Source organism: Homarus americanus, unplaced genomic scaffold (assembly GCF_018991925.1).
Source record: "Homarus americanus isolate GMGI-L3 unplaced genomic scaffold, GMGI_Hamer_2.0 scaffold48406, whole genome shotgun sequence".
Taxonomy (NCBI): domain Eukaryota; kingdom Metazoa; phylum Arthropoda; class Malacostraca; order Decapoda; family Nephropidae; genus Homarus; species Homarus americanus.
The window spans coordinates 422719-438578 of record NW_024753828.1 but is presented as its reverse complement, the minus strand read 5'-3'; the positions used below and the strand labels follow the sequence as shown (position 1 = coordinate 438578).

At 37.6% G+C, this 15860-nt stretch overlaps 1 protein-coding gene across 3 annotated transcripts in view; it reads left to right on the top strand.

The window, feature by feature from the left end:
- Positions 1-3223, top strand: part of LOC121855594 (membrane-associated protein Hem-like) — a 96370-nt gene extending 93147 nt beyond the window's left edge. For all 3 annotated transcript variants that reach the window (XM_042350641.1, XM_042350642.1, XM_042350640.1), the window contains one exon: positions 1128-3223. In XM_042350641.1, the coding sequence (XP_042206575.1) occupies positions 1128-1232 (105 nt within the window). In that variant the 3' untranslated portion in view covers positions 1233-3223. The remainder of the gene's footprint in view (positions 1-1127) is intronic.
- Positions 3224-15860: the final 12637 nt, after the last annotated feature.

The window sequence follows — 15860 nt, the reverse complement described above, 5'->3', positions numbered from 1 at the left end:
ATATATATATATATATATATATATATATATATATATATATATATATATATATATTGTGTGACCAACACAAGCCTCAAAGCCACAGAAAATGAACGTCACTCTGTCTTTGGCTTCCTTGAACCCAGGGGCACACCTCTCCTGCTTGTTAATGTACATTCTACCAGGCCTTTTTTTCCAATATAGACCGGATTCATTGGCATTAAAGAACTTGCTCCAGTCTATAGCCTTTCTCTTCTATTATTTTCCTTAATTTCGCGGGAGATGCATCTGCGGCTGTGTGGTCAGCTGATGCAGCCTCCCAAGTCAGTTTCACATCATGGAGAGAGAATCTTCTCTTAAAATTCTCAAATCAACCTTTACTGGTACTAAAAGATGGTTCAGTAGCTGCACTAGCCCCTTCACCACCCGTTGACTCATAAAAATGGGCATAAAGACTCTTAGCCTTCTCACGAATCACGTTGCTGTCAATCGGCCCATTTTTGTGGTGCTGGTCCTCAATCCAAATGTTTAATGCTTTTTCTGTTTACACAATGTTCTTGTCACAAACAATCTGAGCCATTTTAGCACTTGCAGGAGCAGTTACTTTAAAAGAATCTTTAATTGCATGTTCATTCTTCTTTATAAACTGCACTGTGGATTTGTTCACATCAAACAACCTATCAGCTGTGGCAGCACTCATCTTCTCCTTTAGCTTATCTAATAATTCAACTTTCTTTGTAAGGGTCATCACTGACTTCTGCCCTTTACGTTTCACTCCACTAGCACTGACACCATCAGTCTTTTAGGGGCCATTTCACACAGAAACACTAAGGTATTGAGTACAACACAAGAGATGCTGCATCTCAGGCAGTGGTTGAGCGCCAACAACGGGAGAGAAGATGCTGCAAGCGCGTGGGGTCACTCATTGCGCTGCAGGAGAGGCTCGAGCTAGCCACCATCTGCGTACCGCGAATTGTCAAAATCGTGAATCGCAAACCCACCAATCGCAATGGTTTACTGTTTAACTACTTTCTTTGATGATAAATTAGTGACATACCCGGTACTGCTTGCTAGATGGTGATGAAGTTTATGTAAAACAGTTATTGTAGATACCAGTACACTGATTTTTATTTATTTATTTTTTTCAGATTGTAGTACAATCTCCATTCCTTACCATGGACCTTTTGGAGGCATGTTTCCCTTATGCCCTCATCCGGAATGCCTACCACACTGTGCACAAAGCTGAGCATTGAACCTCGCCTATCTCACTGATTCATAATGTTAAACCTGAGTTATTAGTCACTTTTTGAGTCATAGAGTTTATATATTTCTTGTTTACTAGAATGCTCAATATATATATATACAGTCTACAGTACATGTGGATGATTTGTTCAGAAAACCAGAGTTATAAAATGTATCCTTACTTGAGAATCCTGAATTGTGAGTAAGCAATATTTTTCATATCTCATACTGATGATTTGTTCATGTAGTTTAAACTTATAACAGATGTATCATGTATTATGTATCATCCTTTGATGTAAAGTAGTACTGTACATCTCAGGATAAAAGGCAACTTAACCCCTATAGCAGTGAGCATGGGAAAACCTGTTCTGCCTGGCTTGAGTTTTGAAAATATAAATATATTATATCTTTGTTTTTAGAGTCATGGAAATGACATTCATACAAATTCAAGACTTTGTAAATCAATCGAAAATACATCACTGTAATTAAACTACAGTTTGGAGAATTTTGCAGAAAAAGGTAAAGGAATTCCCCACATCTGTATTGTTATGAGCTGGTCTTGGAACTAGTAGGCCAGTAGTCTTTCAACTTAACATTAGCCAAAACCATATACATTCCACTCATAGTTGTAACAGGCCATTTGTTCAGTCATCACTATCACAAAAATCGAACAGTCCTTGGTAAGATATCAGTAGAAAAATTCTTGTCTTATCCCTTAGTTATAGTCATGGTAGAATATGTGAACTTAAATGAAATGCAAAGCACATTTGTTAGCTGGGTGGATCCCATTTGGGAAATAGATGGTTAGAGGTCTGAGGCATGTGGTGTCTGCATGTCTTAGAATTTGGCTTCAATCTAATGGCACAAAAAATTTGAAGTCTGTATGGACACATGATGCAGTTGTAACTTCTGTTATTTGTACTTGTATGTCATTACTATTTTAGGGGATAAATTATTTTCACATAATGTTGGTTGATGTTGAATTGTGTTACTTTGCCTCACCAGCATTTGCAAAGTGGGTGTGGTCAAATATAGAATTGTCAGTAAGGAAATCTGAACAAAAAACAAAGTACAAATCTGAAGTGATCTTTCTTGAATACAGAAGTTCAGACAGAAAGTAAGAAATTGTATGCTGGAAAAAGTACTTGTTCAGAGTCATATTTATTACACTGTGTTCAAAGATAGTTTTAATTAGTTTATTACATTATTCACAAGACAATATTAGTTTCAATTTTAGTTCATTACTCATGAAACAATATTGCCCATCATTAGATTGAGCATTCTAGTGTTACTTTATTTGTATATACTGTAACTGCATCATTTGAAGATTAAGTATTAAGTCAAGAATGGAAAAAGTTATAGTATACGTATATAATTTAAATGTAGGAAAAGTGAATCTTGCTTCAGAAAGTAACAAGAAATTATCCCTATTTTGAGAATGTAAAGGAAGCTAATGTCACCATCAAAATGGATTTTTGTTTATCTTACAGAATTATTTATTAATACTTGACTGAAGTGTTTCTCTTGACTACAGCCTTTTGTTGCCTTTGAGAGTTATATCTTGCATTTTTCTTTTTATAAAAAAATATTTGTATGGAACAAAGCCAACTTTAAACATATCTTTTTCATTAGTGTTCTTTTTATATACACTGTACTGTGTATTTTTATTGAACAGAAAGAACTTATTCAGGAAAAATAAATAAAAACTTGTAATGAGGTATATAAAATCATTCTTAGTTTGATAAGAATTTAAGCTTGCCATTAAATAATGATTTGTCCCAGAGATCCATAAATCTTGGCTTCATGATTGAGGCACAGGACAGTGAGTGGCTCCTGGTTTCCATGATACAGTAGTACTTGTTATTTAATGGCAAAGGTAAATCTTACATGGTATTTCTGAATGAGGATATTAAGTTATTATGTTCTACAGGACACTCCATTGCAAAAGTATTTGAAGGCTGTAAATATAATGTTAAATCAGTAAGGAAAATTTGGCAATTTATAAATTTGTATTGTTAACCTTCTCACTGTTGCTGGCTTATGACCCAGCACCCACCTCCTGCGTGTCAGATTTTTGGATATTAGGAAAAAATTCATAAAATTTAATTATATATATATATATATATATATATATATATATATATATATATATATATATATATATATATATATATATATATATATATATATATATATATATATATATATATATATATATATATATATATATATATATATATATATATATATATATATATATATATATAATATATATATATATATATATATTGTATGCCATGTATGGGTGTCCAATGAAGCCCAGAGGTACATTAAGTGGCTTAGCAATTAAGTGAACAACAGAACATATAGGATTAATTCCCAATAGAAACGGCCGACCCCCAAACTCCACTTTTGGCTATAACACCGTAAAAATAACATCTTAATTTTATGATGGTACATGCACACAATTAATACTTCAAATAGAGAAATACTGATACGCCAAGTTAATGTCATTCAAATAATGGACTCCCTCCCCCTCTTCTAATAAATAATACCTCAAACTAAGTTAGGATAATATAATTGACATTGCTGGATTCCTTGTAAGACCAGGAATATTTTGAATACAAATGTCATATATTTTGCACAAAAAATAACATATTTACTCAGAGTAAACATTTTATCTAAAATTTGTATGTCTAATGCAAAATATATGATGTTTATATTCAAAATGATCATCACATTGTAAGAATTCCAGCAATGTAAATTATATTCTGGCCGGGTAATTTGTATGAATTTTATGAGCTAAAACAGGCAGTCAGGCAGGGTGGCGGGTGGGGCAAATCTAAAAATAGCATCTCGAGCTGGACACTCACCGCATATATGTGGAAAAAACCCGCGTTAAGTGAAAGTTCAGCTCTGGCGAGGCACCGCGAAGTTCCCAAGCGCTTTCGTGTAATTACACGAAAGCACTTGGGAACTTCGCGTTTTCTTCTTTCCTTGTGGTTATCAGCATATACCTAGATCACGCGCACCTACAGTGATTTACTTGCATATATACATACATACATACATACATACATATATATATATATATATATATATATAATATATATATATATATATATATATATATATATATATATATATATATATATATATATATATATATATATATATATATATATATATATATATATATATATATATATATATATATATATATATTGACTGTCAGGGAATAGATTACTTATCACTGATTACAAAAATGATAACTTTTCAAAACAGTCGTCTACACTGTACTAGTGCTGTGCAGTGTAAGTAGCAAGGCAGCACTGTCAGATTCACGAGTACAGTATAATCTCCATTTATGCGGTCAATTGAACCCGTGGAGGTCCTCGTAAAACGAGAAACGCGTAAACGAGATAACAGAACATGTGGGATTAATTGAAATAGAGACTGGGCCGACCCCCAAACTACACTTTTTCCGACACAATTCGTACGTTGTAGTAAAAATAACATCTTAATTTTATGATGGTATGCGCACACAATTAATATTTAAGAGAAATATCAATAATATTAGGTTTTTAACACTTACGTTAGTAGAAAAGATGGCTGGGCACACGGGGATGGGGGGTTGGTTCTGAGGCAGAGAGCAAATTATTGGCCCTCACCTGTATCACTTGTATCAATTATATCACTATCCACTACAGAGGCTTGCAGGGCCTCTTTGTCAAACCCCCCAAAGTCCATATCCTCACTATCACGGACTTGGGCCGGCTGTGGTGGGTGGCGGGTGAAGAACTCAGTAATGTTTTGTTGACTGGGCGACCTTGTGCACACCCTGCCTGCGCCGCTTCCTGCGTAAATGATGGAATGAACTGTGTCAATAAAAATTGTCATTCTGGCAAGATGCCGCGTAAATGACCAAAGGCGTAAACCAAATCCCCGTAAATCAAGAATATACTGTATACTGTAGTGTTTTTCAGTTTTAATGAGTTTTCTTGCTTTCATTACAACAGTACGATGTACACCAGTGTACATCGCTAGTGATGTCACGAAGTGAGTGCGAGTCAGTACTCTCCAGTAAATCGACATAATCTGGATTATCTTCCACAGATGCTCTGGCAGTGCATTGTTGGTCATACAGGTTGTTGCTATGTCATTTTAAGGGTACTGCTCCATAAAAAAGGGATATATGTGAATGTTATATGGTAGCAAATAATAGCTTGTTGAAGTTGAACACTTACCATAGATATTTCAATGAAAAGTCTTAGACAGGAATTTTGAATGTAAGAAACCTTACGTTTACCAGCTGCAGTGAAAATGTTAATATTTTATTTATTTTTTTAAATACTATCTATTTTAAAATGTATTAAGCAAATTCAATCATTTATTTGGCAAAAGATGTGATATGTTCTTTGTGACTAGATCAAAAATTTCAAATATTTAAGATGGCTGTTCAGTCCCACCAGGTAGTGTAAGTGTATATTTATGATATAGGAGAATCAGCTTGCTAATTCTTGCAATTAAAAAGGGCCAACATCTTTTTTATATTAGATGAAGTGGATTAAGTGAGGGAGGGATATTCTTTATTGTTCCTAAATTACAGGGATAAAATTATGTACAAGTATAGCTGAAAACTTTGGAGTTATTAAGAAATTTATTATCTTGAAAGTTACATGATAATGAAAGACATTTGATCTTCATGTTCATAGGTCTAAATGTTGACATTTTTTATTTCTTTTGTTCCTTGTAGGTGCTCCATTTTTGTCATTTAAAAAAAAGAGAATTGTTAATTGTCTTTTTTATAGATACCTTACAGTGTTCCATCCCAAGTAGTTGCTTGGAAATTTAAACGTGTTATATGCTTTTGTAAGGTTGATGTATAGTAATATAAATCTGCTTACATACCCTTGGTTAATAGTAGTGCATTGTTAATGCAATCAGTGATTTTGAGGCTTGGATGATTCATCTTCAAGGATTGTTCTTCTATATAAAACACAATATGAAATCTTAATGCAGAACTCCCTGAAGCCCAAAATCACCAGTTATATCATGTTAATCAAAAACTGACTTTGACTTATTTTCTGAGGAACAAAATTTAGTGGTTTCATTGATTTGTAAATTTTAATGTTTTATTTTTTGAAAAACTTGATATCTGAGCAGTTATTGTAAATTTATGTAAGGGACAAAACTATTCTCTTCTACACATTAGATTGTAACTTAGTCATAAAATTGTATTTTTACCATCTATGCAGTGTTTCAAAGTCAGTTTATGGATGTAACCAAAGTATGGATGAATAAATTTTCAATTATATAAAAATTTGTATAAAGATTCCTCTCTTAAAGGTAGTATATATGAGCCCTTACTGATACATTTACGGTAATAGTAATAGTCATACTCTCAATGCTCATGCAAGGGGCATCCATTATTAATGTGCACCTGTCCATCAGTCCATCCATACCTACTTTTATTCACCCAAATTTGTTATTGATATCATAGCCTTTCCTTCACATGGATGCAAAGCTGATAGATCTCAGATGCCTTCCCATGCGTGGTGCGAGCATCTTGCGTGGATAGAGATGGATGGAGGCTTCACTACATCTACATTCTTTAACCCTTGCATAAAGTGTAAATATCCTTTCTTAATGCTGGGTTCTGGATTTGGCGGCATTGTCACTCTTAGAGTGGCAAATACTATCCAACATACAGCACTTGCCTCCTGTTCCAAGGGTCAGTGGTTCAATTCCTGGGTTCCTCCAGGTCACCCAGCTGTAAATGGGTAACTAAGTTTACAATAAGGGGAAGTGAATACAGTCAAGTGCAGTTTCGGCCATGCTGCCTCCTTGTGTACTAAAGGCTGCATCAACACTGTCCCTAATGGGCACTCGGGCTTATGGGACCCACTCATCCAATACAGAGCAATTAAATTTTATAGGCTTCTCTACATGCGTTTTTGCAGTGACCAATTAAGTTTGTTTTTTGAATCGGTATGGGAATACTGTATGCAATTTACAAAAGAAATTTGTAATTCAAATACTCATGAGATAGATATTCATCTATAACAAATATATTAATGAAATCAGTATTCATCCACTGTGTTATTCCTGATTACACTTTTGAAAACTCGGTAGAATCATTCAAAAACTTTTTTAAGGAATATACTTAAGACCACAGTATACTTTGTTAGTCTTACATGTATATGGCTACAGTACTCTATAAGATTGAGCTCTATAGCTCTATTCACTGAAAAATAGTATCACGATTCAATAAACAAAGAATGATGCTAAACAAAACAAACAGAATTTTACATTTATGTACAAGGGTACTAGGGTTCATATACTGTAACTATGAACAATAGTAACTGGAGCAGCAGGGGCAGATCCAGGGGGGGTCCAGACCCCCCCTTTTCAAAAGAAAATTCCAATACCTTTTCTTTAATGCAGTACTGTATTCAGGCATTTTTGTATAGTAAAAAGTAATTACTATTGACCTCAGAATACCTCCTTATATCAAGTGCACATGGCTTCAAAGTGGCCTCAATATGCCCTCGCTATGCTCACCATGTTCCCCTACCCACAACTTCTTGGACCCCTGCCATTTTGATATTCCCAGATCTGCCCCTGATTAGTATTTTTCATTTACGGTATACCTATGATCCGTTGCTTAGGCTTGGTTCCTAATCAGTATAGTGTAGTATTAATATATCAACAAGAATAAAAGTGAAAATTTGTTGATGAATAGAACAAGCATTACGAGGCTGACGGATCACTTCAACAGCACAAAATTTTGTGGCAAAATAATATACTGTAGAAACTCGGCCTCTTCTCTTGTTTTTTATAATATATATATATATATATATATATATATATATATATATATATATATATATATATATATATATATATATATATATATATATATATATATATATATATATATATATATATATGTATGTATATATATATATATATATATATATATATATATATATATATATATATATATATATATATATATATATATATATATATATATATATATATATATATATATATATATATATATATATATATATATATGCAAGTAAATCACTGTAGATGCGCGTGATCTAGGTATATGCTGATAACCACAAGGAAAGAAGAAAACACGAAGTTCCCAAGCGCTTTCGTGTAATTCACATCTTCAGGGGTGAGTACAGACTAGAGAGAGTAATACAAATCAAGGTGTATATATACAGAGGAGGGTGAGACCAGGTCCACAATGGTCAGGTATTAGGTAATGGCCCTACTAATCTTTAAATAGCACACAACGGTTGGTGGTCAGGTCAGATGGTCAAGTGACCCGGCCTTCTCACCTGATCACAAATCTTCTTAATTACAAAATTGTCCAGCTTGTACATGCCGTTACTCAAATTCATGTTAAATGCTTCGGTATGTTTAATAAGACTAGATTCTATGATGTTCCTACTATCAGGCCAGATTACATGGTAATATTGAGGAGGCATTATCCCAGTCAATGCAATGCAATATATATATATATATATATATATATATATATATATATATATATATATATATATATATATATATATATATATATATATATATATATATATATATATATATATATATATATAAAAAGCATAGTATACATTAGACAAAAAATAAGCAATGAATGTTTTGATCCACCAAAATATTTTTTTTTTGTACAACATGTGTTCAATATTGTTTCAGTAATGAAGTTAAAAATTAAAGTTATGATGGTTATTGTAACATTGTGGTGATGAGACATTAAGTATTATCAGTGTTATCAAAATTATAAAATGCATTTAGAAAGAAGTGAATATTAATCCAAGAAGACTTTCTACTTGACCGCAAGCAGTGTGTGGTGATTAATGGCACGAAATCATCATCTGTACCTGTCACAAGCGGGGTACCACAGGGCAGTGTATTGGGCCCGCTGTTGTTTGTTTGTTTCATAAATGACATGCCTGACGTTGTACACTCCTCCATACAAATGTTTGCCGATGATGCCAAGTTATTTCAGGAAATCAAGAAACAAGCTGACTGTGAAGAGCTGCAGAAGGACCTCCTGTGGGCTCCAAGAATGGTCAAAGAAATGGCTGCTGAGATTCAATGTCATGAAGTGTAAGAGGATGCACCTGGGGCGTACCAACGGTAAGGAGGCATATCATATGTCCCAACGGGATGAAGAAACTGCTCTATTTGAGACTGAATGTGAGAAGGACCTAGGTGTGTATGTTAACAATGAGCTGAAGTTCTCGGGCCATTGCGAGAAGTAGGTAAATCAGGCATATAAATTATTGGGTCTTATGAGAAGGTTGTTCAGGTATCTAGACGGTCCGTCCCTTGTAACGATCTTCAAGAGTGAAGTGCTTCCCCATTTGGAGTACTGTTGTAAGGGGTGGTTTTCTTTACTTCATTATTTATTTCATATACTTATTCTTTTTATTCTTCAATATATTTATATAGTACTTATATTCTTGCTTATATTTTCTAAGTCACCAATTTGTAAGAGTCCTGTTTTCCTCTTTATACTACTGTATTTTGTTCTAGTTATATTCTAAACCATGGATTAGTCTGGGAAACCACCCACACTCTTATTAGAATATAACATATCTTAGTGAACTGTTAGGTAGCGTGCAAGTGAATTTCTAGGCACATGAGTTACAATAGTTATTTTCTGAGAACCAATGGGTAGAAAAAATAGAGCGGTGATACTTGTACAGTAGTTTACTTATCCAATATTTATTAACAGATGGAGTGAACAAAATGTTAATTAATTACACTCAAACAAGATTGGACCACTTAGGTCTTACTTTACATTAATAGCAAATTAGATCATTTCTTTATTACAACATTACACACTCATTATATTCCTTCATTGTCAATACAGATGATTATATAACACACTCGACAAGATCCAAAATTAAGATATTAAGCAAATCCTGTTAGTTCAGAATGAACAACATGGCATTTTAACTAGCATTCAGTGGTAGTACACCTGGTTGGTGGACTCAACTCCTATAACAACAGTACCACTGGTAACACCAACATTCATGGGTTCAATACTCAACCTGGGATAACTATATTTCTGCTAATTAATCCTCAATCATAGATACCAATACTGCTCAATACATATAACCAAGATCAATGGACCGGACAAGAGTCACAAGACTGAGTCCACTGTTCCCGGGAGTTGTTTACACCGACAGCCAAAGCTCGCTCGCAAGGAGCGCCCGAGGGTAGACTCGGTGCAGTGTCTCCGCACGGCGTTCCCTGGGTAATCTTGTCCTCGGATTCTTATCTCGCCATATTAAAGACATCCTTCAAGAACCATCTTGCCCATAGATGGCTACCAAACCTTGGTAGTGGTGCCAACACAGACAGTGCCTGGAGATGCGTTGAGGAAGAGTCACTAATGTGCTAATGTCTAACTCAAATACTCATAACTATACGTCTGGCAGCAATACAGACGACACTTACTCTACTCAAATCACTAAGCACATGATTATCTCGTCATGTTAAAACATGAACATTGGTATTCACAAAATCGACTAAGTTAAACAGACTTAACATGGCAGAGGGAAACGATCGTTCACATACCTGTAGATGCGTTGAGGAAGAGTCACTAACTTTTACTTTTTACTTTTATCCGCTTCACCACTGATCGGCTCGTTAGCCACTTGGGCGATCAGTCACGTCTCTGTTACTTTTTTCTTTTATCCTCTTCACCAAATGATCGACTCATTAGCCACTTGGGCGATCGGTCACGTCTCTGTTACTTTTCTTTTATCCTCTTCCCCAAAAGATTGGCTCGTTAGCCGCTTGGGCGATCGGTCACGTCTCTGTTACGCACTGTTGGCAAGTACTGGGCATGCACCGGCTCCTGAAGGTACCTGAACCCGCTCCAGTGTTGGTCAAGTCTTGTTTTGAAAGAGCTCACACTCGGTGCCGTCACATCACTTTCTGGTAGATTGTTCCAAGAGTTCATAACTCTCACTCCGAAAAAGTTTGCCCTCACAGTTTTCTGGACTTGCGGCTTCTTCAATCATGAGCTGTGACCCCTTGTGGGGTGGGCGTCCTCCAGCTCCAAGTAAGGACACTCGACTGAGTAGTGCACCCTGAGATGCTTATACACCTTTATTACTCTATTAGGTCACCCCTTGCCCATCTGTAGTATAAGCTAGGCAAGTTCAGGCGCTCCAATCTCTCAGGGTAGCTAAGTTGCCGAAGGGCAGGCACCAGTCTGGTGGCCCTCCTTAGAACTTTTTCAACCAACTGACAGTCCCTAGCATATCTCGGGGACCAGACAGGGTGACAGTACTCTAGATGGGGAAGCACTTCACTCTTATAAGACCCAATAATTTATTTGCCTGATTTACCTTCTTACGTGTGATTCTTCCTTGTGCATTCGTATATATGTGTGAGCCTGGGGCAGTTCCGGCCTACGCATGCATACCAGAAAGGCTAATCTCACCAACAACAGAACTTCTATTCAACTTGGTCGCTGTACACTCAGCTATGAACATCAGTGTCACGGGTCAGGCTAATTTCTTATGTCTATTGTTATAATCTAATCAGAAATTGAGTTTGTCAGTGTAACGGGCTGAGTTCTTCTCATTTTATATCCCACCTAATCTGCCATCATTTGTAGTAGGCCGAGTTCTTTACGGCATATTTTACCATCCAGATATTCTTTTCTGTTATTATTCTTCAATTCTTTATTTACAAATATACTTTATACTCTTGTTATAATCTTATACAGTGGGGTATGCTATAACGAACGGATCCTACTACGAATATTCCTATAACGAACGGTTTTACCTATAAAATTAAGAATGCTGTAACGAACGAAACTCCTACAACGAACATTATTTAATTTTTTTTTTCTAATATATTGTTTTTTTATTACAAATATTAATGATATTCTTTATTTCAGGGGTTTAGATGCATATTTATGCACTTTTTTACAATTTTTACAATTTTATATTATATTTTTCAGTGTTAAGTGGTTGTATTTGGGGGCCTGGAACGGATTAATCCTATTTCGAACGAATGTTATAACGAACAAGGTTCTAGAACCAATTAGATTCGTTATAGCATACCCCACTGTATAAGTAATTCTTTTCTTATTTATGTATGTTTTTTATATTAAACTTTCATGGTGTATTTATTTCATAATTTTTATGCTGTGGCTTTAGTTCCTCAATGTACCTACATGTCTTATCTTTCTTTTCTTGTACTTTCCAAGTCTTTCATTTCTTTCATATACTGTATATTATATTTCCTCAATTTCACTGTTCTTACCTTTCTGAAGTATACTCTGTTTTACGTCTATTCTTATACATGGATTAGTCTGGGAACCATGTTATTCTTAGTACACTTATTATACTTACAAGTAGGCTGCCACCACCAGACTTTGGAGTTAGAATATAACATATATCATGGAAAGCTTATGGGTAGTGTGGTAGATGTATAGGCACGTGAGTAAGTTTTATTTTCTGGGAACCAATGTGTAGAAGGAGTAGAGAGGTGATACTCTTAGATTACTAATTCAATATTTATTGACACAGTGAGTGAATAAGATGTTACTTAAATTCACCCAGACAAAAATAGACTCTTAGGTCTTACTGTACCATTGATCAAAACAACCGCAATTACTTATTAATTCATCAAACACTTCAGGTACTTATTAACTCATTAGGCAACTCCAAGTACCTGGTATATCATTTAACTATTTCAATACTCATTGCCTCATGACAACGGTGGTATTATTTCTCTAACAAATGAGATTCAGGAGTTATTACACACGGTCAGATAACACTGGACCCTCAGGTCGTACTTTTAAGTAACAAATTACATCTTCAATTCTAGGTTACAACATTTAACAATCATTATATTACTTCATTGTCACTGCAAGTGAATAATATGACACACTTGATATTATCCCGAATTAAAATAATCTTTATTCTATGTTTGTCTTTGATACCCCCAAATTGTTCTACACTACTGAGGGTATACGCAAACACTTGTTATCTTGAAAATAGGTTCTTATTCTCGTACGGGAGATATACAGAGAAAAAATAGACAGAGGGCTTCCACACCATAAGGACTAGCGATCTCAACTCTCTGTATCACTCCGCGCTGGCATGTACAGATGCCAGCATTCACAAGCTGAATACAGTACATAATATGTAAATATGATAATTCACATACATAACATGGTGCATAATAAATGGAAATATTACATAGGATTAATACATGTTCTGTAATACTTTACTATACATAATTAATAGAGTAATATAAGAATACACAGCTTAAGGTACTACTTCGTGTCCATATTATACATTTATAACAGCATGTTATTTTTGAATGACTAACGTGACACTTTGTAGAGGATTCCTCCCCTACAAACGCTTGTCACTGAGTAGCCAACCCCGCGAATTCTCCAGTGTATGCCTCGTGGTCTAGGTCAGCAACCGGCGCCGCCTTACATGACGGAGGTCAACTATTAAGCCACGCCTAGCTCCGCTATATATGACCTGACCTCTTGGTGACCTACCTCTCTTTCTATCTACAGCCAGTATTCAAGCAACACCTCCTCCTCCTCTTCCACTCCTGCCTGGCGGCCCTCGCTCCCGCCGGCGACCATGGCGACCCACAAGCTGGTCCTCCTCTGAGCACCCTCACCAACCAGCTCTCTCTACTCAACGCTTGTAACCATGCTGCCTTCCCAGCACCAAGCTGCATTGTACATCCAATACAATATGTATACAGAAAGCACATTGTGAGTTTCCTTTCTCCATCCCATCCTGAGTGTGAACCAATATCCCCTATACCACAATTGGTGACCCCGGAGATTCGCACTCACACAGGATGGAGGAGAAACCGATCACTCAACCAGTCTTCAAGCAACATGGAAGACTGGCTTATCCACACAGAGGCAGTTCTCATCGGCTCTACAGCAACTGTCTCTACACTGCAGGTAAGACATCCTACTGTAGAGCAGCACTGCTTCTCTAAGCAGACACCAGTTCCTCTTCCTGCCCCAAGTACCACGTCCTACAGACTCCAGCAGGCGCATCTGAGGACTCTGTACCTGCCGAGAGGGAAGTACAGCATTCATCGCCCCCACACACCGGTTTTTTTTTTCTCTCAGGCACTCCCTGCTACTGTCCTGCACCCTGCTGCTGTCGTGGACTCTGCTGCTGTTGTAGAACCTGCTCCTATCATAGACCCTCCTCCTGACGTCGTCCCTGACCCAGTCATCCCAGCCAGTGACCATGAGGACGCTGCCCCTGCAGCTACAGAAGAACAACATTCATCGCCCCCACACACCCTTTTTCTCCCTCTCTTCTCCCACATATCTCGTGTGTCTAGATAGTTGTCTCCCCTAGCGGCCGGCTCATCCACGCCCTCGCCGTTATGTCTCACATGTGGCATGCACCGCCCGTTCTGCCTCACATGTGCCATGCAACTCTGCAGACAACAAGTTTCCTACACCACCTGGAGGGAAGGGAGAGTATTGTAATGGATTCCTCCCCTACAAATGCTGTTTGTCGCTGAGTAGCCAACCCCGTGAATTCCCCAGTGTATGCCTCGTGGTCTAGGTCAACCAGCGCCGCCTCTCATGACGGAGGTCAACTATTAAGCCACGCCTACCTCCGCTATATAAGACCTGACCTCGTGGTGACCTAGTTCTTTCGACCTACACCACTGTCCTGGACCCTCCTCCGCTCCTGCCTGGTAGTCCCTACTCCTGACGCGGCCCATGCGCCTGAATGCGGCCCCACACACCCTTTTTTTTCCCCTCAGGTACTCCCTGCTACTGTCCTGCACCCTGCTGCTGTCGTGGACCCTGCTGCTGTCATGCACCCTGCTGCTGTCATAGACCCTTTTCCTGACACAGCCCCTGCTCCTGACCCAGACTCACACACCCCAGCAGGCGCATCTGAGGACTCTGTACCTGTCGCGAGGGAAGCACAACACCTCCACAACCCTCCTTCTGCCTCTCTCCTCCCACAGAGCTCTTGTATCTAGACAAAGTTGTCTCCACTAGCGGCCGGCTGATCCACGCCCTTATGTCTCACATGTGGCATACAACCCAACCGACAACAAGTCTCCTGCACCGCCCGTTCTACCTCACATGTGACATGCAACCCTGCAGACAACAAGTCTCCTACACCGCCTGGAGGGAAGGGGGAGTATTGTAGTGGATTCCTCCCCTACAAACGCTTGTCGCTGAGTAGCCGACCCCGCGAATTCCCCAGTGTATGCCTCGTGGTCTAGGTCAGCAACCAGCGCCGCCTTACATGACTGAGGTCAACTATTAAGCCACGCCTACCTCCGCTATATAAGACCTGACCTCGTGGTGACCTAGCTTTTTCGACCTACGCCAACCAGCAAGCAACACCTCCTCCTCCTGCCTGGCGGCCCTCGCTCCTGTTCAGCGACCATGGCGACCCACAAGCTAGTCCTCTGAGCGCCCTCACCAACCAGCTCTCTCTACTCAATGCTTGTAATCATGCTGCCTTCCCAGCACCAAGCTGCATTGTACATCCAATACAACATGTATACAGAGAGCACATTGTGAGTTTCCTTTCTCCATCCCA